The 25377-nt window shown below is 32.2% G+C and overlaps 1 protein-coding gene across 1 annotated transcript; it reads left to right on the top strand.

The window, feature by feature from the left end:
• The first annotated feature begins 853 nt into the window (after positions 1–853).
• LOC139870854 (uncharacterized) lies at positions 854–24581 on the top strand. The gene is made up of 2 exons (XM_071858623.1): positions 854–1467; positions 23762–24581. Exons 1-2 carry the CDS (start codon positions 854–856, stop codon positions 24579–24581), a joined length of 1434 nt encoding a protein of 477 aa, XP_071714724.1.
• The last annotated feature ends 796 nt before the right edge of the window (positions 24582–25377 follow it).

Genomic DNA, 25377 nt, shown 5'->3' with positions numbered 1-25377 from the left:
ACCTACCAAAGGCTCGTAGATAAAGCCTTTCACAAACAGCTCGGGAGAAACTTGGAAGCCTACGTTGATGATATGGTAATCAAAAGCATTGATGAAGATGCTCTCTTGAAAAATATCCGGAAACCTTCAATACTCTCAGGGCAAGCAATCAACATGAATCTCAATCCAAAGAAGTGCTCCTTCGGGGTAGAAGAAGGAAGGTTCCTGGGATATTATATCACGAAGAAAGGAATCCTAGCGAACTCGAAAAAAGTGGATAAGCTTCAACAACTCAAGACTCCTACCACCGCCAAGGAAATGCAGATTCTGAATGGGAAGCTAGCATCACTAAGTCGCTTCCTCTCTAACGGTGTCGAGAAATAGTTGCCCTTCCTTAAAGTGCTAAAAGGATGTATGGGGCCAAAAAAGATAATCTGAACAGAGGAAGCAGAACAGGCATTCGTGGACATGAAAGTGCATATAGCGAATCTCCCAACTCTCACCTCGCCCAAGAAAGGAGAAACGCTATACCTTTACCTAGCAACCTCCAAGGAATGTATCAGCGCAGTACTTGTGGCAGAATGAGATAGGGTACAGGTCCCCATATATTTCGTCAGTCAAGTTCTTCAAGGAGCAGAGACCAACTTCCCTGAGCTTGAAAAGCTTACCCTTGCCTTAGTACATACGACTAGGAAACTACGAACGTACTTCCAAGCTCATCCCATTATTGTGTTAACTGACAAACAAGTTAGACAGGTACTCATGAAGCCAGAAAAGTCCGGACGCATGGCTAAATGGGCCATCGAACTAGGAGAACATGAACCTCGATTTCGAATCCAGACATTTGATCAAAGCTCAAGTACTAGCAGACTTCATGGCAGAAAAAACGGGAACAGAAGAAGAAAAAAACTCTACCTTCGCACAAATTATCACTTCCCCCGTAGAAGCGGAGGAATGGAAGTTGTTCAGCTCTGACGGTTCAGGAGCAGGGCTAATGTTAGTTAATCTCAAAGGGAAAGAGTTCACGTACGCCCTCCGTTTTGAATTCAGCACAACCAATAACGAAGCAGAATATGAAGCCTTGCTCGCCGGACTAAGAATAGCCAAAGAAATGAAAATCGAGTACCTACAAGCTTTCGTGGATTCTCAACTCGTAGCCAATCAAGTCCTAGGTATCTTCGAAGCAAGGCAACCTACCATACACCTCTATTTGTCAAAAGTCAGAGAACTAATAGAAAGCTTTAGAGGTTTCTCCATTGAACATGTGCGAAGAAGCTATAACAAAACGGCGGATGCTTTAAGCAAATTTGCCTCCATTACCTTTGCTCACCTAGCGAATGAGGTTCTGGTCGAGGTCCTAGAAAAAAGATCCATAGAAGTAAAAGAGGTTCATGACCTCATCACAGAAGAAGAAAACACATGGATGAAACCCCTAAGAGAATACCCGGAGCTTGGCATCTTGCCCGAAGATAAGAAGGAAGCACGAAAGTGTGACAACCCGGAAATTTCCGACCAAATTTAAACTTTATCTTTATATTATTTCGACATGATAAGCAAAGTTTGTTAAGTTAAATTTCAAAAATGTTAAACTTTGTTCATACATTCATTTAACCTCGGCCAAGTTTCGACGATTCACGAACCAATATATAAATGGATATGATTATATATGTATATGTGTATATATAGTATAACTTGAAAAGTTAACAAAGTATTAAATGTATAATACTTTACAAGAACGAATTTGTTTCGACATAAGTTTAATATATTTATCGACGAGATTAAAAGATAATATCAAATGATTGAGTTATCTGATACATTGTGTTATGATTACGGGTCTCCGTTGAGAGGTCCACTATAATTTAAGAAATCTTTCCTTTTTAACGGTATTCAGAATAATTGGTAAAGTGATTTACAAGAAGGAACTAGACAAGGGTTAGTGGAGTTTCCTGTTCGATTTCCTATATAGGTGTTAACTAGCTAACTGTCATATTATTTAGAGTGAAAGAGAAATATTGGGAATATAGATAACTTAGAAAATGGATATTGACAAGTTAAGAAAAATGATATTTTTTTCATTAAAGTAATTTCATACGTTTATCTAACCTTCGGACTATATCTTACGCTTCACCAGCAAATAGTAATTTAAAAACTTGAAAACCTGTTATGAGTTATATACGATTTTACTTTTCTAAAACATTTTTATAATATAACGATTCCCATTAGTTTAACCTTAAAAAAAATGATTCCTAAATATATTTAACTTTGAAAAACAAATTATAATGTTTATTTGATTTGATTTCAAACGTACTAAAATGTTTTCAGTTTAAAAAGAACTTTATTAATAAAACATTTTAAGATAACTTGTTTATGAATCTTGAAAAATTTAATTAAAGTTTATATTATAAATTGCAAGTATATATATATATATATATATATATATATATATATATATATATATATATATATATAGTGTTATAAAAATGTAAACGTGATACGACATAATATTTTACTATTATTTAAACGATTATAAATGAACTTTGAAATATAATTACTTTTGAAAAACTAAAATATAATATTGATAAATAAATATTTCAATCCTATATAATATGTACAAAATTATATTTTTCTTTGAGAATATATATATATATATATATATATATATATATATATATATATATATATATATATATATATATATATATATATATATATATTACAAAGTGATTAAATATAATATTAACTAGATACAAAACGTTTTGATTTAAATTACCCTATGAACATATAACGAGATGTCGATTTATAGAAGTAAATGACCAAAACATTCAAATGCATAAGTTACATTTCATGGAGTATAATTATTGGTGAAGTAAGTCTAATTATTGATAAAGGTACGTGTCGCGAAACGTAAAGTACAAGTTTTCTAAGCGTACGAAAGGACGTTCGAAAAACCGAAACCGGCACAGAAGTCAAGCGCCAATGTACAATTCATCGGTGCTAAAATTACAAGTCAACTAGGCACGTGAATATAATATAATATATAATTAATTATATGAATTAAATAATAATTTATATATAATAATAGTTAAAGAGTGTCGGTAGAGATTTTTCAATCGATATGTACTGTATGAGAAGCTCATGCGATCGCATGGCTTCACCCCTTGCCTCCCATGCGATCGCATGAGGGGGTAGGTGGTGTCAATTGCTATAAATCGAGCGATTTCAGTTTTGAGAGATTCATTTTTCATCAAGCACTCTGAAATCATTCTTATTATTTATGTTTATATTATTATTATTAATATTAAGTTTATTAATATTATTAGTATTATTATTAAGAAAAGTTATTAGTAGTATTAGTATTATTATTAATATTAGTATACATAAAATACTAAGACGAGGTCATGAGCAAGTTATTTCAAACGGATTTTTCGAGCGGGATAGAGCTTAAGAAATTATGGGTTATAGCTATGGAGGTTTTGGGTATTGTTCGGGGGTATGCTCGTGAGGTCAAAATAGTGTTTATCATCTCTGTTGCGTCTACATACTTTCCTGCAATATTGAATCTCAATATTGATACGTGAGCACTCATAACTTAACTTTTATATATTAATAGTGTATCCCTGAGTAGTGCTCGAGTATATAAGGTTATGCATGCTTGTATGTTTAATTTTTGTCGTTAGATAGTTATGATAAATCACGAATTTGATACATATGCGGTTGATATAAGGTATATGATATGCATGTCGTTGGAAAGCTGGCGAAAAATTAATAACTTTTCATTTAGATATCGAATGGTTTCGATGAACGGATTAGAAGTTATAGTCAACTGAATTTTTGTATTATTGTTAAAATAATTATTATTACTATCGTCGTTATTATTATAATTACTATTATTATTATTATTATTATTATTATTATTATTATTATTATTATTATTATTATTATTATTATTATTATTATTATTATTATTATTATTATTATTATTATTATTATTATTATTAATATAAGTATTGTTATTAAAAATTGTTATTGTCATTATTATTATTATTTTTAGTATCATTAAAAATTATTATTAATATTATCAATATTATTATTATAATTATTAGTATTATCATTAATATTATTATAATACTTATTAGTATCATTATTATTAAAACTAATATTAGTATCATCTAGTTATTATGATTACTATCATTATTCTGAATTCGATATAAAAGAAGGCTAAAAACAATTAAATAAAACGATTAGGAAATAATGAGTATGAGTATCATGATGAAATTGAAATATAGCAAGATATTAATCTAAGTGAAAAATATCGTTTTCATCATTATTATTATTATTAAAAGAATCATTAATATTAAAACTATCATTTTTATTAAAATTGTCATTTTCAAAAGAAATATCATTGTTATTATAAATATCATTATTATTATTATCATTTTAGTATTATTATTATTATTAAAAATTATCATTTTGAATAAAATTATTATTATTTTTATAAAATATTATTATTACAGTAATATTAAAGAGTATCGTTATTATTAAGATTATCATAATTAGAATTATCATTTTATCATAATTAATATCATCATTAGTAAATATATATATTGTTATTATTATTAGTAAAATAACAATTATTATTATTATTTCAAAATAATACAACTTTTAATTCATCATTATTATTATCTATAGTATTTAAATATGTGATATAAAGATATTTTTACCACACGTAATATAATTACATTAATATTACATACCATTGTATTTTTATGATATTAAGAGAACTATATTAATTTTATTACTTATGATATAACAAAATATATTTTATCATATATAAAGTTTAATATAAATTTTACGTATTAATAAATGATTTTTATTAATTACTCTAATAAAATCTGATAGATATATTTAAATATATAAAACGACTATATTTAAGTTATATAATAATCATATATAGATTTTGGAAGTCATTTTAGGTCAAGTTGACTTTTGCATATTAGTCTCGAGCATTAGGATTGAGATACACTACTACTTGACCTAAATTGTTAGACAGATATTGATCAAACATATAAATATATATACTAATATAGGTTCGTGAATCCGAGGCCAACCTTGCACTTGTTCAATGACATCATATGTATTTTTACTACGAAATACAGTATTGTGAGTTTCATTTGCTCCCTTTTTAAATGCTTTTGCAATATATATTTTTGGGACTGAGAATACACGCGCCTTTATAAATGATTGACGAAATAGACACAAGTAATCAAAACTACATTCTATGGTTGAATTGTCATACCGGATATCGCCCTTGTTAAACTTGGTAGCCTAAGAATTGGTGTTTATTATAATTGCCACCAATTGACGCGAATCCTAAAGATAGATCTATGGGCTTTGACACGCCCCAGTCAGAGAATTTGAACTGCTTTAGTACTTCGATGTTTATATGTTTGGGGATATTCTAGATGCATTTTGTTAATGTCGGTTACCAGGTGTTCAATCCATATGAATGAATTTTTAAACACTTGCGAGTGTATGATTATTGAATAAATGAAATCTTGTGGTCTATTAAAATAATGCAAATGATTGTTTATGATAAACTAATGAACTCACCAACCTTTTGGTTAACACTTTAAAGCATGTTTATTCTCAGGTATTAAAGAAATCTTCCGCTGTGCATTTGCTCAATTTAGAGATATTACTTGGAGTCATTCTTGGCATATTTCAAAAGACATTGCATTCAAGTCGTTGAGTTCAATAAAGATTGTTATTAAATAAATGACAGATTAGGTCATTTATAGTTTGGATATTATGAAATAGTAGGCATGCCTGTTAACTTTCGATGAAATGAAAGTTTGTCTTTTAAAAACGAATGCAATGTTTGTAAAATTTATCATATAGAGGTCAAATACCTCGCAATGTGTGACGATCGTTCCAAATCCATATAGACGAACACGTCATTCATTGATTTCATTGTGAGGTATTTGACCTCTATATGATACGTTTTGTAAACATTGCATTCTTTTCAAAAGGTACACAATAAATGAATATCAATTTCAAAGGTTTTCAACGTTTGATGATTTCTACATATAGACAATCACCATAAATAATAGTTTACCATAATACATCCGTTGACAATGAAGTCAAAATAAGATACACGGTGATGATTTTGTAAATGCAAAGTTTTCTTGAATAAAGCATGTATGACTCCATGCACATAGCTTGTATCACATATAAGCAAACAGCGAAAGACTTCTAGGAAACCTGAGAATAAACATGCTAACAAGTGTCAACACAAAGGTTGGTGAGTTCATAGTTTTATTGTTTCGTATAATCTGTATATAAAAGTGGATTACAAGATTTAAGTTGTTTCATCCAGAAATGTTTATCAAAAGTTTGTCAATAGATTCTACGTAACAGAGCACCCTGGTAACTAAACTTAACGCTATAGTGATAATTACCCAATTCGTTTTAATACACGCAAATCAACGTGTCTTAAACTCAAATAACATACGTCCGTTAAAAGGCTAGCGCTCTAGCTCGGACGGGGATGTCAAGCCCTATGGATCCATATACAATTATTCGCGCCCACCAGTCCATATCCTATGTACTGGCAGCTACTAGTTACCAAAGCTAAGGGATTTTCGGTTCAAACTCAGTGTAGAATTAAGTATGTACTTGTATCCATTGCGTTTAAAATAAATTGCATGTATTCTCAGCCCAAAAATATATATTGCAAAAGCAATTAAAAGGGAGCAATGAAACTCACACAAAATCAGTTTTAGTATTTGTATCCATTTAGTAAAACAGTTTATAAAACTGCGCATGTATTCTCAGCCCAAAAATATAGTTTGAAAAAGGGATCATATGAAACTCACAGTTAAATATTGATATACAATATTGTAGGAAAGCACGTAGACGCATCGGAGATGATAAACACGAGGTTTGCTTCACAAAAATACCCCCGAACATTACCCATAACCTCCTTGGTAATAACCCATATTTTCCTTAGCTCTAGCTCGCTCGGAAACTCGTTTTGAAAGTGACACGCTCAAGACCTCGTCGTAGTATTTTATGTATAATATTAATACTACTAATAATAATAATAAGATTAATAATAATATTAATCTTAATAATAATAATAATAATAATAATAATAATAATAATAATAATAATAATAATAATAATAATAATAATAATAATAATAATAATAATAATAATAATAATAATAAATACGGAGTAATATATGTGTAAAAAAAATGGAAGAATTCGACTGAATTTATAGAGGTTGCCTGCCCAGCCTTCCCATGCGATCGCATGGGTCTGAGGCACAATGGCCATGCGATCGCATGGCCTCTTTTTCCAGCTCACAATCATTTTGTATTTTAGTTTGTCGACATATTTAAATATAATATATATTATATTTAATTTATATAATTATTTATATATTATATTATATTTACGTGCATAGTTAACTTGTAACTTTTGTTCCGATAAGTCGTACGTTGTTACTTGACTTATGTCCCGGTTCCGGTTTCTCGAATGTCCTTTCGTATGCTGATAAAACTTGCATTTTACATTTCGTGACTCGTACCTTTGTTAAAATATAGCCTTAAATTATTCCTAAACTATACCACTCAAAGTATATCTTAAACTTTCGAGTATTTTGGTCATTTACTTCTATAAATCATCGTCTCACTATTTGGTAAAATACATTTTTAAAATAGTGTTTACTGTAGCAAAGTCAAATTTACTGTAGCAAATAGTGATTTTCGAAAACACTGTAGCATTTTGGGTACTGTAGCAATTTGAAAATACTTTATCAAATTAGTGTTTTACTGGTTCATCTTAAACGTTTTAGTTAACTTATCTAAATATCAATCAAATCAATAATCGAATGTTACTATCGTTTACTAAATAACTTGAAATCATATATATTCAATTAGATATATAAACCAATAAGTTTAATGTACGGTATTATGCAATGAAAACTTTGTTACGTTTTCAAGTTATAGTATATATATGTATCTATTTACATATAATTGTTCGCGAATCGTTGAGAAAATCGAAGGGTACTTGAATAGTTCAAAAATTTTGAGATTCAGTTTTACAGACTTTGTTTATCGTGTCGAAATCATTAATCCTTTAAAGATAAGTTTAAATTTAGTCGCAAATTTTCGGGTCATTACAGTACCTACCCGTTAAAGAAATTTCGTCCCGGAATTTGGTGAAGGAAAGTTTAATAACGTAGATCAGGATATTCTTGTATCAAAGAATATGATATAGTTTGAATTCTCATCATGAATTCTTTTGTTCATAAAATCCTCATCAAAAGGATATAATAGAATGAAATGTTTTGTATACCTTAAATTAGTCGAGTTTCGTTTATGAATAGCGTGAGTTAAATAAATAACAAGTTTTTCACCTATGTGTAAATATGGATAAAACAATTTGATTACATGGATAGTATGAGTGAAATTATCACAAAATAGTGAAATGAGGTAATTAAAGCTTCGTCTTATCATTTGACGTAGTCAGAGTTGATTTCCGGAATTTAGGGAATAGAAAATCTTCATAATCTAAATAAGATTTCATTCTTCGGAATTTGCGTAAATTAGGATTTTCTTTGATTAAATGTGTAATCTGCCTCGATTGCTATGTCTGATATTTCGCTATAAATTGACCTCTTCCGTCTCATTATTTTCACCATCCCTACTTTCTTCCCCAATTAATACATTCAAAAGATTGTGAAAATGCTCAATCCAGTTCTGGTTCTTGACCTAATATTGACGTTTGCCACAATCATCCTTCTTTTCCAGCTCCCACCAGAAGAATCTGTTTATTTCTATTATGCTCTAGGGATTGTTGTATTTATCATTCTCCCGTGTCTTTATCTTGCTATTCGCATAGACATACATGGTTTATGATCTTTCTTGTTTGCTGTGATGTATACTCCTGTTCATATTCCGAAGTTCCAGGTTTTTGTTTTCTCTTCCCGACCTCAAGTCAAGCGAATAATGGTCCAGAATTCGTAGGTATGGAGTTTTGGATGAACATAGTTAATGTTCTAAGAAAGAAATTGTATTGGCACGATCTTGATTTGTCAAATTACTAGAATATCTGGAAAAGACCGAATCATCAAGAAAAGTATTTTCTTGATATATTTAGAGATTAAATAGAATGAAAGAGTTATGTAACATGGTTCATGATGAGGGTATGATCTGTGAACCTTTGTCACGTTCCATTAGAAACTCAGCATGACTTACTGTAATATAATCACGTTGATCAAGTGTCATTATATTGTACTAATTCATGCTTCAGTTCCCAACACTACTTCAAAAACATTCATTTTTTTTTTTTTAAATTTTAAAAACTAAAATAGTTTCTTTTATGATGTAACACAGATAGCGCGAAGAGATGAATAATTTCAGATAAGTATAGTTATGAAAATATCTTCAGAAATATGAAGGATATTTATAATGGAAGATACGATGATATCTTAGAATTTCTAATATCAGAGGATGATGCGGAAAATCTGTCTGTGAAGGTTTAGAATAAGAAGTAAGGTTCTTACTAATGGTTTCAGCAGACACTGAGTAATTTGGATTCTTTGAAGGTAGATTTCGTCCTTGTAATTTGTCTACAGCTTCCTTCATACTTTGCTCAACCCGTTTTCCAGTTCCAAACCTTCTCTTTTTCTGTGCTTTTCCAACACACTACTCTTTATCATCAAACTTTCGACTGTTAAAGTCGTTTACAGTTTTTGCTGCTTCATCAGCATTTTTCCAAAATTTGGAGAACTAGTTTCGTAGTTTGGGGTGTTTTTCAGAAACTTCACATTCGAAGTAATTAAGTCTAGGAGATAGACATTATATGTATATATATATATATATAACTGTTGGCGTAGAATTGCTGCGAAATTCGAAATACAAATTGCTAATTCCAGGTAGTTGGAACGGCAACTATTGTTACAAGATGTGGATGAGTACATGATAGGGTTTCAATGAATAATTATAGTGATTTTTCGAAGAAACTTAAGTCACAGATTAATGAAGTTGCTGGTAAATTTACTGCTAATGTGGTGGAACATGAAAGGTTCCCCCAGTAACAAGAACATATATGTCAAGGTTACAATAAAGTTAATCTGAAAAGTCGAAGTTGACTGGTTGAAAGTGTGATGAAAATTGATATCTTGAAAAGAATTGCAAGATTATTTTCGGTATTAACAACATTAAAGGATCTTGCACAGTTTTGAAGTCAAAGTATAGCTTTAAAAGATGTAGAGATCTAAAAATGATGTCACCGGTTCAGAGTTATGACTTGGATTCTGATCCGTAAATATCAGAATATGTAATTGAATTTGTATGAAAATGATTGTATATCGTTGTGAGTATTGTTAATAATTTTTGAATCAAAGTTGAAGAATGTACAGTGTAACATATTAATTGCAATCTTAAATATTTCCCGGGTATTACCTACCCGTTAAAAAAAAAATTCACAATTAATACTTTGTACAAAGAATTTTCGTTACAGTCTTTATGAAAATATCTGTATGTATATTTTCTTCAGATGTAATACAGATTTAATGAGTTAATATCATATTAAGCTCATTTGATTTTTGGCTTGAATTAGAAATGAATAATCTCCAAAACATTAGTTGTGATATTTTTTTCAAACGTGAAGTTCCTGAAAAACATCCTGAATTGCAAACTAGTTCTCGAAATGCTGATGAAGCAGCAAAAACTATAAACTACCTTAACAGTAAAAATTTGATGATAAAGAGTAGTGTGTTGGTAAAGCTCAGAAAAAGAGAAGATTTGGTACTGAAAAACGAATTGAGCAAACCATGAAAGAGGCTGTGAACAAATCAAAAGGACGAAATCTACCTTCAAAGAATCCAAAGGATTCAGTGTCTGCTGAAGCCTTAAGTGAATACCTTGCCCCATACTCTAAACCCTTGAGAACAATATTCTTCATCATCCTCTGATCTTAAATACTCTAAGATATCATCATATCTTTCATTATAAATATCTCCAATGTTTCTAAAGATATCTTCATAACTATCGTTATCCGAAATCATTTACCTCTTCGCGCTATCTGTGTTACATCATAAAAGAAACTATTTTAGTTTCTAAATTCTGAAACCTTCAAGTTTAAAAATATGAATGCTTTTGAAGTAGTGTTGGGAACTGAAGCATGAGTTAGTATAATATAATGACACTTGATCAATGTGATTATATTACAATAAGTCATGCTGAGTTTCTAAATGGGACATGATGATTCACAGACCATACCGTCATCATGTGCCATGGTACATGACTCTGGTATTCTATTTAACCTCTAAGAATATCAAGAAAATATTTTCTTGATGATTCGGTCTTTTCTGAGGTATTCTGGTAATTTGACAAATCAAGATCGTGCCATTACAATTTTCTTCTTAGAACATTAACTATGTTCATTTTCGAAATTCATATCTGCGAATTCTGAACCATTACAAGCGGTGCTTTATCGCAAGAAGAGGAAACGAAAGAAATGGGAGTATAAATCACAGCAAATAGAAGGGAGCATTAATTGTGGATGAAAATGATTATAGAAGATAGAAGCAAGGACTTCGAAAAATAAGGAATGATATAAAGCCTAACAACAACACATAAATTACAAACCGTGTATATCAATACGTATTGCAACGTAAAGACACGGGAGAATTAAAAACACTATAACTCCAAGGTAATAGTAAAAGTAAATAAAATCCTCCGGTGGTAGATGAAAGAGAAGAATGACAGATATGAAAGTTAGAAGTATATCAAGGATCAGAACGGGATGGAGCATATTGATGAATGCTTCAAAGTATGAATTGAGGGAGAAAGAATAGGAGGTGAGTTGTGGAAATAAAGAAACGAAATAAGTGGATTTGTAATAAAATATCTGACAGAGCAATCAAAATAGATGATCGTATTTAAAGCGGATCCTAATTTCCTTAATTACCGAAGAATCAAATCTTATTACAAAGATTTTATCCAAATCTCTTGAACTCCGGAAATCAACCCATCTACGTCAAAAGATATGACGAAACTTACTTTTACTCATTTCACTCTTTTATGATAACTTCACTCAAACTCTTCACATAAACGGATTGTTTTATCCATATTACTCAATGATGATAAATTCTATTTATCAACTCATATTTGTCATGAAAACATTCTTATTGTTATCCATGACAGCCTCGATCAAATTTCGTGGACGAAATTTCTTTAACGGGTAGGTACTGTGACAACCCGGAAATTTCTGACCAAATTTAAACTTTATCTTTATATTATTTCGACACGATAAGCAAAGTTTGTTAAGTTAAATTTCAAAAATGTTAAACTTTGTTCATACATCCTCGACCAAGTTTCGACAATTCACGAACCAATATATAAATGGATATGATTATATATGTATATGTGTATATAGAGTATAACTTGAAAAGTTAACAAAGTATTAAATGTATAATACTTTACATGAACGAATTTGTTTCGACATAAGTTTAATATATTTATCGACGAGATTAAAAGATAATATCAAATGATTGAGTTATCTGATACATTGTGTTATGATTACGGTTCTCCGTTGAGAGGTCCACTATGATTTAAGAAATCTTTCCTTTTTAACGGTATTCGGAATAATTTGTAAATTGATTTACAAGAAGGAACTAGACAAGGGTTAGTGGAGTTTCCTGTTCGATTTCCTATATAGGTGTTAACTAGCTAACTGTCATATTATTTAGAGTGAAAGAGAAATGTTGGAAATATAGATAACTTAGAAAATGGATATCGACAAGTTAAGAAAAATGATATTTTTTTTCATTAAAGTAATTTCATACGTTTATCTAACCTTCGGACTATATCTTACGCTTCACCAGCAAATAGTAATTTAAAAACTTGAAAACCTGTTATGAGTTATATACGATTTTACTTTTCTAAAATATTTTTATAATATAATGATTCCCATTAGTTTAACCTTAAAAAAAAATGATTCCTAAATATATTTAACTTTGAAAAACAAATTATAATGTTTATTTGATTTGATTTCAAACGTACTAAAACGTTTTCAGTTTAAAAAGAACTTTATTAATAAAACATTTTAAGATAACTTGTTTATGAATTTTGAAAAATTTAATTAAAGTTTATATTATAAATTACAAGTATATATATATAGTGTTATAAAAATGTAAACGTGATACGACATAATATTTTACTATTATTTAAACGATTATAAATGAACTTTGAAATATAATTACTTTTGAAAAACTAAAATATAATATTGTTAAATAAATATTTCAATCCTATATAATATGTACAAAATTATATTTTTCTTTGAGAATATATATATATATATATATATATATATATATATATATATATATATATATATATATATATATATATATATATATATATATATTACAAAGTGATTAAATATAATATTAACTAGATACAAAATGTTTTGATTTAAATTACCCTATGTACATATAACGAGATGTCAATTTATAGAAGTAAATGACCAAAACATTCAAATGTATAAGTTACATTTCATGGAGTATAATTATTGGTGAAGTAAGTCTAATTATTGATAAAGGTACGTGTCGCGAAACGTAAAGTACAACTTTTCTAAGCGTACGAAAGGACGTTCGAAAAACCGAAACCGGCACAGAAGTCAAGCGCCAATGTACAATTCATCGGTGCTAAAATTACAAGTCAACTAGGCACGTGAATATAATATAATATATAATTAATTATATGAATTAAATAATAATTTATATATAATAATAGTTAAAGAGTGTCGGTAGAGATTTTTCAATCGATATGTACTGTATGAGAAGCTCATGCGATCGCATGGCTTCACCCCTTGCCTCCCATGCGATCGCATGAGGGGGTAGGTGGTGTCAATTGCTATAAATCGAGCGATTTCAGTTTTGAGAGATTCATTTTTCATCAAGCACTCTGAAATCATTCTTATTATTTATGTTTATATTATTATTATTATTATTAATATTAAGTTTATTAATCTTATTAGTATTATTATTAAGAAAAGTTATTAGTAGTATTAGTATTATTATTAATATTAGTATACATAAAATACTAAGACGAGGTCATGAGCAAGTTATTTCAAACTGATTTTTCGAGCGGGATAGAGCTAAGGAAATTATGGGTTATAGCTATGGAGGTTTTGGGTATTGTTCGGGGGTATGCTCGTGAGGTCATACTAGTGTTTATCATCTCTGTTGCGTCTACGTACTTTCCTGCAATATTGAATCTCAATATTGATACGTGAGCACTCATAACTTAACTTTTTTATATTAATAGTGTATCCCTGACTAGTGCTTGAGTATATAGGGTTATGCATGCTTGTTTGTTTAATTTTTGTCGTTAGATAGTTATGATAAATCACGAATTTGATACATATGCGGTTGAGATAAGGTATATGATATGCATGTCGTTGGAAAGCTGGCGAAAAATTAATAACATTTCATTTAGATATCGAATGATTTCGACGAACGGATTAGAAGTTATTGTAACGACCTGACCAAAACCGTTATTGTCGGCGCCGTTAACTTAGGTCCCGTTGCGTGGTCGTAGTCCCTATATGAGACTCGTTTGACCAAAATTATGTCGCATTCATTTGAAAGGTACAAGACTTGCAAGTTTAGTTTACAAACCGTTCGACAACAAGTCTAAGTTTACAAAAGTCATAAAGTATGAATGAAATAACTTGCGACATAATTAGTTTGAAACCACAGTTGCTATAAATAGCGTAAGTATGTAAACAAAAGTTTGAATCCAAAGGTGCTATCACTAGCGTATGCATGTATGTATGCTTGACTCCAAGCATGAAATCAGAGTATATGCATGTATGCTTGACCCCAAGCAAGTATGAATGTACGCGGAAGCATGTATCAAATAGCCATGTATGAACCTGAGAAAACATAGAAGAATCTGTCAACGCAAAAACGTTGGTGAAATCATAGGTTTGAGTAAGTGAGTAAAAGTAAAGTAAGTCGAACCACAAGATTTGCAAAGTTGAAATAATAGTAGTACATTCTAAAAGTTAATATTCACGAGCACCCAATTATCAAAGCTTAACGTTCCGTCCGTTGAATACCCCATCAATTAGTGCTAGAACAACACTGTTCCCGAAAATATATTTCATTCGTAAACGGTAGCGAACCGTTTGAATGAGGGTTTGTCAAACCCATATGGCCATATAACATAAGTTCTCGCTTACACCATCTGATGTAACTAATGATAATCGGATTGAGGATTTTCGTTCTAAACTCGTATGTAGAATGTTTGTTTTCCCGTTCTTGTGTTCACTTAGTTCAAAAGAATCGTTTATGTTTTCTCATCCCAAAAGTAAGTTCAAAAGAGTAAAAAGTGGGACTATGATCTCACCTCGAGTGCACGAGTATAAATGTACTTCAACAAGTAAACGTGTGCATGAAAGTTGCTTAGCCTTGACCTAAACAAGTAAGTTGTATAAATTAACCGGTTACGACACAAGGTCGGGTGAAATGTGTTCAATTAGTCCTATGGCTCGTTACGACTCGAATAGTATAGCATGTGAATCACGTTGTCAAGTTTCATGCAAGAATCAAGTATAAAAGCATGTTAGAACGATTGTAATAAAGTTTGAGTTGACATTTCAAAACCTTACTATTAGAAAGGAAATCTTATTACGTTTCCAACGATATTTGATTCATCGAAAACGGAGTTACGGTCAAAAAGTTATGGCCAAAACAAGTTTGCTGAAGTTCGGATGAAACAGGCAATTGTCACGGCGCGACAAATTGCTCCGCGGCGCGACAAATGCCTATGTTGAAGGTCAGAAAGCTTGAAAAACATGTTCTAAAATCACCCTTTGGGCCACGGCGCGACAAATTGCTCCGCGGCGCGACAATGGCCGTGGCCTGGTCCCTGGCCTGTTTCACTTGTTCAAGGCTTGGTAAAATTTCAAACAAACGCAAAACTCAAACCGTAAACAATTAGGAAGCGTATCTTATACCGTTGGAAAGCTCTTTTGACAAGGAACACAACTAAACATGTTTCATCAAACAAAAACAACATTTTCCATAACCGATTTCTCGTCAAGTGATCATTTAAAAGTCCATTTTCAAAGTTTCAAGTTCATCAATTGCATTTTAAGTTTCGGAAATCCAATTCACACATACGATATGCCGTTTCGAAGGTAATTAAGCATACATTACAACTAATCACTAACAATTAACATTCCATGGCATTCAAGCATCAAAAGTTCATGTCAAGAACTATCAAACCCTAGCCAAACATCACAAAATCATTAATTGGGTTTTTGAAGTTTTCTTAATCAACCTACACATCAAAATGTGGCTAATGATACTAGTAACACAATTAAAACATGCACTTTAACAATCTAACCACATTAACTCATCCAAAATCAAGGATTAAGCAAACCCATTTCAAATGTTCAAACTAGTTACTCAAAACAACAAATCGAGCAAGTAAATCATATATTCATGCTAGACACGAGCCATAGACACTAACTAACACAATTTCAAGTATATAAAACGAATTTAGAGAAATTTAGTGTTTTAGAAATGTTACCCAAAATGGATGAAATTGGTACCAAATCGAAGAGGATGATGAGAGGATCACGAATATGTAATTTGTTTTGAAGTTTGCTTCCCGATCCGAATTTAGATGATGAATTATGTTTGTGTTCTTGAGAGAAAAAAAAGAAAGAAAGAGAGAGATGGAGGGATTGAATGGTGGTGCTTGGGGTGGACTAGTTGACCTAGTCAACTAGTTTGCCCCGTGTCAATTTTAGTCCCTCAAGTTTAGAAGCGGGTGCGGGATTTAACCAAACGAATATTTTAAAAACGCTCGAGTAGACGAGTGATGTTATAATTAAATAACGAGAATATTATAAACGTTAGTCAACGGAAATTGGGAATTTAAATAGCGAAAGATATTATTAAAAAAAAAACGGTGTTAAAAATAAATTTAACGGAAAAACGCGGGATGTTACATTATCCACACCTCGAAAGAAATTTCGTCCCGAAATTTAGTTGGAAGTAGTAGTTGTTGAATCTTCCTCGAGATTTTGTGTTGCCAATTCTACGAATGAGGGAGAAGTATGTTCTAGGGTATTTCAACGAATTTTGACGGTCGGGATCATATGTTGTTTTAAGGTTTGGCTTCACGATTTATGGTTTCAACCGGTCCTCCTAGGAAGTGAGGGTTATCGTCGATAGTGAGTTCATCAAAGGAGATAACAAGTTCTCGTTTCGCAAAACACGTCTTTGAGTTGATACATCGAATGTAGGATAAACGGAGACTCAAAATGGGTCGGAAAATCTAAACGGCTAGCGACGGGTCCAAAACACCCCAAGAATTTAAAGGATCAAAATATCGCGGATTTAGCTTCCTACGTTTTCCCGAAACGGATTGCACCTTTCCAAGGTGCGACTCTTAACGTGACGCGGTTTTCCCACGTGGAATTTGAAATGTTTACGTCTAACATCGGCATAGCTCTTGGTGATTATGAGTCGCGTAGGGTTTTACCCGAATATGAATAAATTTTTCTCGGTTGCTCATGAATAACCTCGGCCCCGGTGAATTGATCATCGTTTACTTGGTTCGACAAAGGAGAATGACGTTTCCGGTCACATGTGGTTTCAAAAGGGGTGACGTTAAAACTCGAATGAAAATCATTGTAGTACGAGGATTCGGTTAAAGGGAAATACTTTGCTCAAGTAAATTTGAAGTTGGTAATACAAACTTGTATTATGGTTTCCAAGGTTTATATCGCATGTTTGTTCGGTCCGTCGGGTTGTGGATGGTACGCGGTACTCATGTCTAAACGCGGTCCCGAGGCTTTTTGTAAGGTACTCCAAAATCTAGAAGTGAAACGAGGATCTCGGTCCGAAACGGGGTATATTTCCCTAAGGCATATTGAACAAGTTTGCTAGGAATTGAAAACGTTAGCTAGGACAAGTTTCTCAAGAAAATTCGCGTCGCGGAAGATTTATCGGTTTCCAAAAACGTTCGTCGGAACTATTCACCCTCGAGGTGAATACTAGTATAACGTGGAGAGTCTCCCTCCATTGAGAATTTAAAATGAAAGATTTCCTGAACCAGAATTACGAGTATAAGGCGAGAGAAGTTTCCGCCTCGATGCGTGCATAACGAGTAAATTGTAGTTAGTCAACAAGACTGCGCGAGGACGAGCTGGTATACCCGTGTGACATACGGTTGAAGTCGAAAGGAATCGGTAATTCATTCGGAAGCATAAGTATAGTTCGACAAAAGTCGAAGGGGTGTCCCCGGTATGGTTGTTATCAATATTCTCGGAGTTTTCGGATGTCCAAACATGAAAGGATGAAGTCATGTACATGGCACATGGTGGTGTTTAGGTTGATCGAGTCTAACCACCATCACGCGTCACTAGAACTTTGGTATGTCTTACCGTAATATAACCACGTTGATCGAGTGTCGTTATATTACGCCAAATCATACCTCCATTCCCACATCACTCCATGGGTTCAAGTTCGTGTCATTGTGAAAATCTAAAATGAACAAAATGTAACGACGTCTCAAACATGATTCGTATTGAATCGAAAGAATTAGTGCAACTCTAAGGATGCGTTCCCCGAGGGAAGTGTATAAGTGATTGTTCACGTCAATGCGGTTCGAATCAGACAATAACGTAGTTAGGTATGAAAAGAGTAACGAGTCATGATAGCGAGTAGTACGCAACCGTAGCGATAAATAGTGATGACGATACTCATCTAGAGTAGTGACAGTGACTTTACAATACTCATGGATTGTAAGATGAGACGGGGTGAATAACAACCAAGGAGTCAGAATTCCCGAACTAGAGTGACTAACGAAGTCGTGGTCATCCGTACGCGTATAAACTTTGAATTCGCGTGTATTACCAAAAAGTGGCGGAATACGAGTTCGTATGATGAAGGTTGGGTACCATTAAAAAGTTTGCCTAAGAATGATTCAAGTATAATGCACAAGTAGTCAAGTAAGTGCTATCTATAGCAATGTATGTCAGAATGCAAATGCTAACTATCCGGTTGTAGTCTAGACTCACTAATGCGTCCTAACGACTCTGTTAGACACACTAATGCACGTCCTAGTTCCCTACAACCAACGCTCTGATACCACTTGTAACGACCCGACCAAAACCGTTATTGACGGCGCCGTTAACTTAGGTCCCGTTGCGTGGTCGTAGTCCCTATATGAGACTCGTTTGACCAAAATTATGTCGCATTCATTTGAAAGGTACAAGACTTGCAAGTTTAGTTTACAAACCGTTCGACAACAAGTCTAAGTTTACAAAAGTCATAAAGTATGAATGAAATAACTTGCGACATAATTAGTTTGAAACCACAGTTGCTATAAATAGCGTAAGTATGTAAACAAAAGTTTGAATCCAAAGGTGCTATCACTAGCGTATGCATGTATGTATGCTTGACTCCAAGCATGAAATCAGAGTATATGCATGTATGCTTGACCCCAAGCAAGTATGAATGTACGCGGAAGCATGTATCAAATAGCCATGTATGAACCTGAGAAAACATAGAAGAATCTGTCAACGCAAAAACGTTGGTGAAATCGTAGGTTTGAGTAAGTGAGTAAAAGTAAAGTAAGTCGAACCACAAGATTTGCAAAGTTGAAATAATAGTAGTACATTCTAAAAGTTAATATTCACGAGCACCCAATTATCAAAGCTTAACGTTCCGTCCGTTGAATACCCCATCAATTAGTGCTAGAACAACACTGTTCCCGAAAATATATTTCATTCGTAAACGGTAGCGAACCGTTTGAATGAGGGTTTGTCAAACCCATATGGCCATATAACATAAGTTCTCGCTTACACCATCTGATGTAACTAATGATAATCGGATTGAGGATTTTCGTTCTAAACTCGTATGTAGAATGTTTGTTTTCCCGTTCTTGTGTTCACTTAGTTCAAAAGAATCGTTTATGTTTTCTCATCCCAAAAGTAAGTTCAAAAGAGTAAAAAGTGGGACTATGATCTCACCTCGAGTGCACGAGTATAAATGTACTTCAACAAGTAAACGTGTGCATGAAAGTTGCTTAGCCTTGACCTAAACAAGTAAGTTGTATCAATTAACCGGTTACGACACAAGGTCGGGTGAAATGTGTTCAATTAGTCCTATGGCTCGTTACGACTCGAATAGTATAGCATGTGAATCACGTTGTCAAGTTTCATGCAAGAATCAAGTATAAAAGCATGTTAGAACGATTGTAATAAAGTTTGAGTTGACATTTCAAAACCATACCATTAGAAAGGAAATCTTATTACGTTTCCAACGATATTTGATTCATCGAAAACGGAGTTACGGTCAAAAAGTTATGGCCAAAACAAGTTTGCTGAAGTTCGGATGAAACAGGCAATTGTCACGGCGCGACAAATTGCTCCGCGGCGCGACAAATGCCTATGTTGAAGGTCAGAAAGCTTGAAAAACATGTTCTAAAATCACCCTTTGGGCCACGGCGCGACAAATTGCTCCGCGGCGCGACAATGGCCGTGGCCTGGTCCCTGGCCTGTTTCACTTGTTCAAGGCTTGGTAAAATTTCAAACAAACGCAAAACTCAAACCGTAAACAATTAGGAAGCGTATCTTATACCGTTGGAAAGCTCTTTTGACAAGGAACACAACTAAACATGTTTCATCAAACAAAAACAACATTTTCCATAACCGATTTCTTGTCAAGTGATCGTTTAAAAGTCCATTTTCAAAGTTTCAAGTTCATCAATTGCATTTTAAGTTTCGGAAATCCAATTCACACATACGATATGCCGTTTCGAAGGTAATTAAGCATACATTACAACTAATCACTAACAATTAACATTCCATGGCATTCAAGCATCAAAAGTTCATGTCAAGAACTATCAAACCCTAGCCAAACATCACAAAATCATTAATCGGGTTTTTGAAGTTTTCTTAATCAACCTACACATCAAAATGTGGCTAATGATACTAGTAACACAATTAAAACATGCACTTTAACAATCTAACAACATTAACTCATCCAAAATCAAGGATTAAGCAAACCCATTTCAAATGTTCAAACTAGTTACTCAAAACAACAAATCGAGCAAGTAAATCATATATTCATGCTAGACACGAGCCATAGACACTAACTAACACAATTTCAAGTATATAAAACGAATTTAGAGAAATTTAGTGTTTTAGAAATGTTACCCAAAATGGATGAAATTGGTACCAAATCGAAGAGGATGATGAGAGGATCACGAATATGTAATTTGTTTTGAAGTTTGCTTCCCGATCCGAATTTAGATGATGAATTATGTTTGTGTTCTTGAGAGAAAAAAAAGAAAGAAAGAGAGAGATGGAGGGATTGAATGGTGGTGCTTGGGGTGGACTAGTTGACCTAGTCAACTAGTTTGCCCCGTGTCAATTTTAGTCCCTCAAGTTTAGAAGCGGGTGCGGGATTTAACCAAACGAATATTTTAAAAACGCTCGAGTAGACGAGTGATGTTATAATTAAATAACGAGAATATTATAAACGTTAGTCAACGGAAATTGGGAATTTAAATAGCGAAAGATATTATTAAAAAAAAACGGTGTTAAAAATAAATTTAACGGAAAAACGCGGGATGTTACAGTTATAGTCAACTGAATTTTTGTATTATTGCTAAAATAATTATTATTACTATAGTCGTTATTATCGTCGTTATTATTATAATTAATATTATTATTATTATTATTATTATTATTATTATTATTATTATTATCATTATTAATATAAGTATTATTATTAAAAATTGTTATTGTCATTATTATTATTATTATTGTTAGTATCATTAAAAATTATTATTAATATTATCACTATTATTATTATAATTATTAGTATTATCATTAATATTATTATAATACTTATTAGTATCATTATTATTAAAACTAATATTAGTATCATCTAGTTATTATGATTACTATCATTATTATGAATTCGATACAAAAGAAGGCTAAAAACTATTAAATAAAATGATTAGGAAATAATGAGTATGAGTATCATGATGAAATTTAAATATAGCAAGATATTAATCTACGTGAAAAATATCGTTTTCATCGTTATTATTATTATTATTAAAAGAATCATTAATATTAAAACTATCATTTTTATTAAAATTGTCATTTTCAAAAGAAATATCATTGTTATTATAAATATCATTATTATTATCATTTTAGTATTATTATTATTAAAAATTATCATTTTAAATAAAATTATTATTATTTTTATAAAATATTATTATTATTACAGTAATATTAAAGAGTATCGTTATTATTAAAATTATCATAATTAGAATTATCATTTTATCATAATAAATATCATCATTAGTAAATATATATATTGTTATTATTATTAGTAAAATAATAATAATTATTATTATTATTTCAAAATAATACAAATTTTAATTCATTATTATTATTATCTATAGTATTTAAATATGTGATACAAAGATATTTTTACCACACGTAATATAATTACATTAATATTACATACCATTATATTTTTATGATATTAAGAGATCTTTATAAATTTTATTACTTATGATATTTAAAAATAGATTTTATCATATATAAAGTTTAATATAAATTTTACTTATTAATACATGATTTTTATTAATTACTCTAATAAAATCCGACAGATATATTTAAATATATAAAACGACTATATTTAAGTTATATAATAATCATTTATTGATTTTGGAAGTCATTTTGGGTCAAGTTGACTTTTGCATATTAGTCTCGAACATTAGGATTGAGATACACTACGACTTGACCTAAATTGTTAGACAGATATTGATCAAACATATAAATATATACACTAATACAGGTTCGTGAATCCGAGGCCAGCCTTGCACTTGTTCAATGACGTCATTTGTATTTTTACTACGAAATACAGTATTGTGAGTTTCATTTGCTCCCTTTTTAAATTCTTTTGCAATATATATTTTTGGGACTAAGAATACATGCGCCTTTATAAATTATTGACAAAATAGACACAAGTAATCGAAACTACATTCTATGGTTGAATTGTCATACCAAATATCGCCCTTGTTGAACTTGGTAGCCTAAGAATTGGTGTTTATTATAATTGCCACCAATTGACGTGAATCCTAAAGATAGATCTATGGGTTTTGACACGCCCCAGTCAGAGAATTTGAACTGCTTTAGTACTTCGATGTTTATATGTTTGGGGATATTCTAGATGCATTTTGTTAATGTCGGTTACCAGGTGTTCAATCCATATGAATGAATTTTTAAACACTTGCGAGTGTATGATTATTGAATAAATGAAATCTTGTGGTCTATTAAAATAATGGAAATGATTGTTTATGATATACTAATGAACTCACCAACCTTTTGGTTGACACTTTAAAGCATGTTTATTCTCAGGTATTAAAGAAATCTTCCGCTGTGCATTTGCGCATTTTAGAGATATTACTTGGAGTCATTCTTGGCATATTTCAAAAGATGTTGCATTCAAGTCGTTGAGTTCAATAAAGATTGTTAATAAATAAATGACAGATTAGGTCATTTATAGTTTAGATATTATGAAATGGTAGGCATGCCTGTCAACTTTCGATGAAATGAAAGTTTGTCTTTTAAAAACGAATGCAATGTTTGTAAAATTTATCATATAGAGGTCAAATACCTCGAAATGTATCCATATGTTATTGAATTCGTCCTTATAGATTAGGACGGGTCATCTCAGAAAGGTTCGAATCAAAGCACCATCATACAAGCTAATGAACGGAGGTCTGCACCAAAAATCCTTCCTTGCTCCATGGCTCCGGGGTGTCGGACAAAACCAAGCTTCAATGATTATTAAAGAGATGCAAGAAGGTATAAGTGGGCTTCATTCCGGACCAAGGTCGATTGTAGCGAAAATACTAAGAACGGGGTACTACTGGCCGACAATGCACGAAGACAAGGTCACGCTCCTGAAAACTTGCGAGCCTTACCAAATCCATGCTAAAGTCCAGAATCAACCGAAACAAGGGCTAATATCGGTTCTTTCAGCATGGCCTTTCTTGAAATGGGGAATAAACGTAGTAGGACCACTAACTGAAGCACCGGGAGGCTACAAGTGGTTGGTGGTTTCCATAGACTATTTCACGAAGTGGGCGAAAGCAAAACCATTAAGTACAATGATAGGGAAACATATCGAGAAATTCGTTTGGGAACACATCATATGTCGATTTGGAATTCTCCAAGAAATCATTTCTGACAATGGGAAACAGTTTGCTGAAGGTATCTTCCCTGGATTCAGTGAAATGTTACAGATAAAGAAAAACTTTACCTTCGTATACCATCCCCAAGGGAAGGGGCAGGTCAAAGTCACCAACAGAGACATCTTGAAAGGTTTAGAGAAGCGGTTAGGAAAGTACCACCAAGGGTGGATGGAAGAACTCCCCCTAGTTTTATGGGCCCATCGTACCACACCAAAGTGGAGTAACGGAGAAACACCCTATTGCTTGGTATACGGCACCGAGGTAGTGTTGCCTGCAGAAATATAGGTACTGACTAACAGAACCGCGAACCTCGAAGAGAATGAAGAAAACCTTCGTCTTAATCTCGACCTTCTGGAGGAAAGAAGGGAAGCAACATTGATTTGGGAAGATGCCTATAAGAAAACCTACTACAATAAGCGAGTCAAACCTTCAGTGTACTAGGTCGGAGACTTTGTTCAACGGCTTAACAGCACCATCAAGGTAGAATATGAAGGAAAGATGGGTCCAACCTGTGAAGGCCCATACATAATTTCTGAAGCATTTGGAAATGGGTCGTACAAGCTTGAGACCACCGAAGGGAAGTAGGTCCCACGAACCTGGAACGGAGTAAACCTGAGAAAGTTCTATTTCTAGGTTTTAAGTTTTATTGAGTAGGAAACATCTGTAACAAGTAGTTGAAGCATATGCGCTTCCTACTACAAAAATTGATTCGAAATGAAAACCTACTATCTTTTGGCAGCAACAGTTGTTAAAAAAAATATAAGTAAAGGTGACCCAAGAGGCACATCCAAGCTATTACGAAGAATTCCCAGGAGGAATACTTCAAAAATATAAGCATAGGTGACCCAAGAGGTATACTCAAGTTATTACGAAGAATTCCTAAGAGGAATACTTCAAAAATATAAGCAAAGGTGACCCAAGAGGTACACCCAAGCTATTACAAAGAATTCCCAAGAGAAATTCTTCAGAAATATATACAAAGGTGACCCAAGAGGTACACATAAGCTATTACGGAGAATTCCTAAGAGGAATACTTTATACACTTAAAACATACGTAAAGTTGACCCAGGAGGTACAACCA

Source organism: Rutidosis leptorrhynchoides, chromosome 10 (assembly GCF_046630445.1).
Source record: "Rutidosis leptorrhynchoides isolate AG116_Rl617_1_P2 chromosome 10, CSIRO_AGI_Rlap_v1, whole genome shotgun sequence".
Lineage (NCBI taxonomy): Eukaryota > Viridiplantae > Streptophyta > Magnoliopsida > Asterales > Asteraceae > Rutidosis > Rutidosis leptorrhynchoides.
This window is presented reverse-complemented; position numbering and strand designations above follow the sequence as displayed.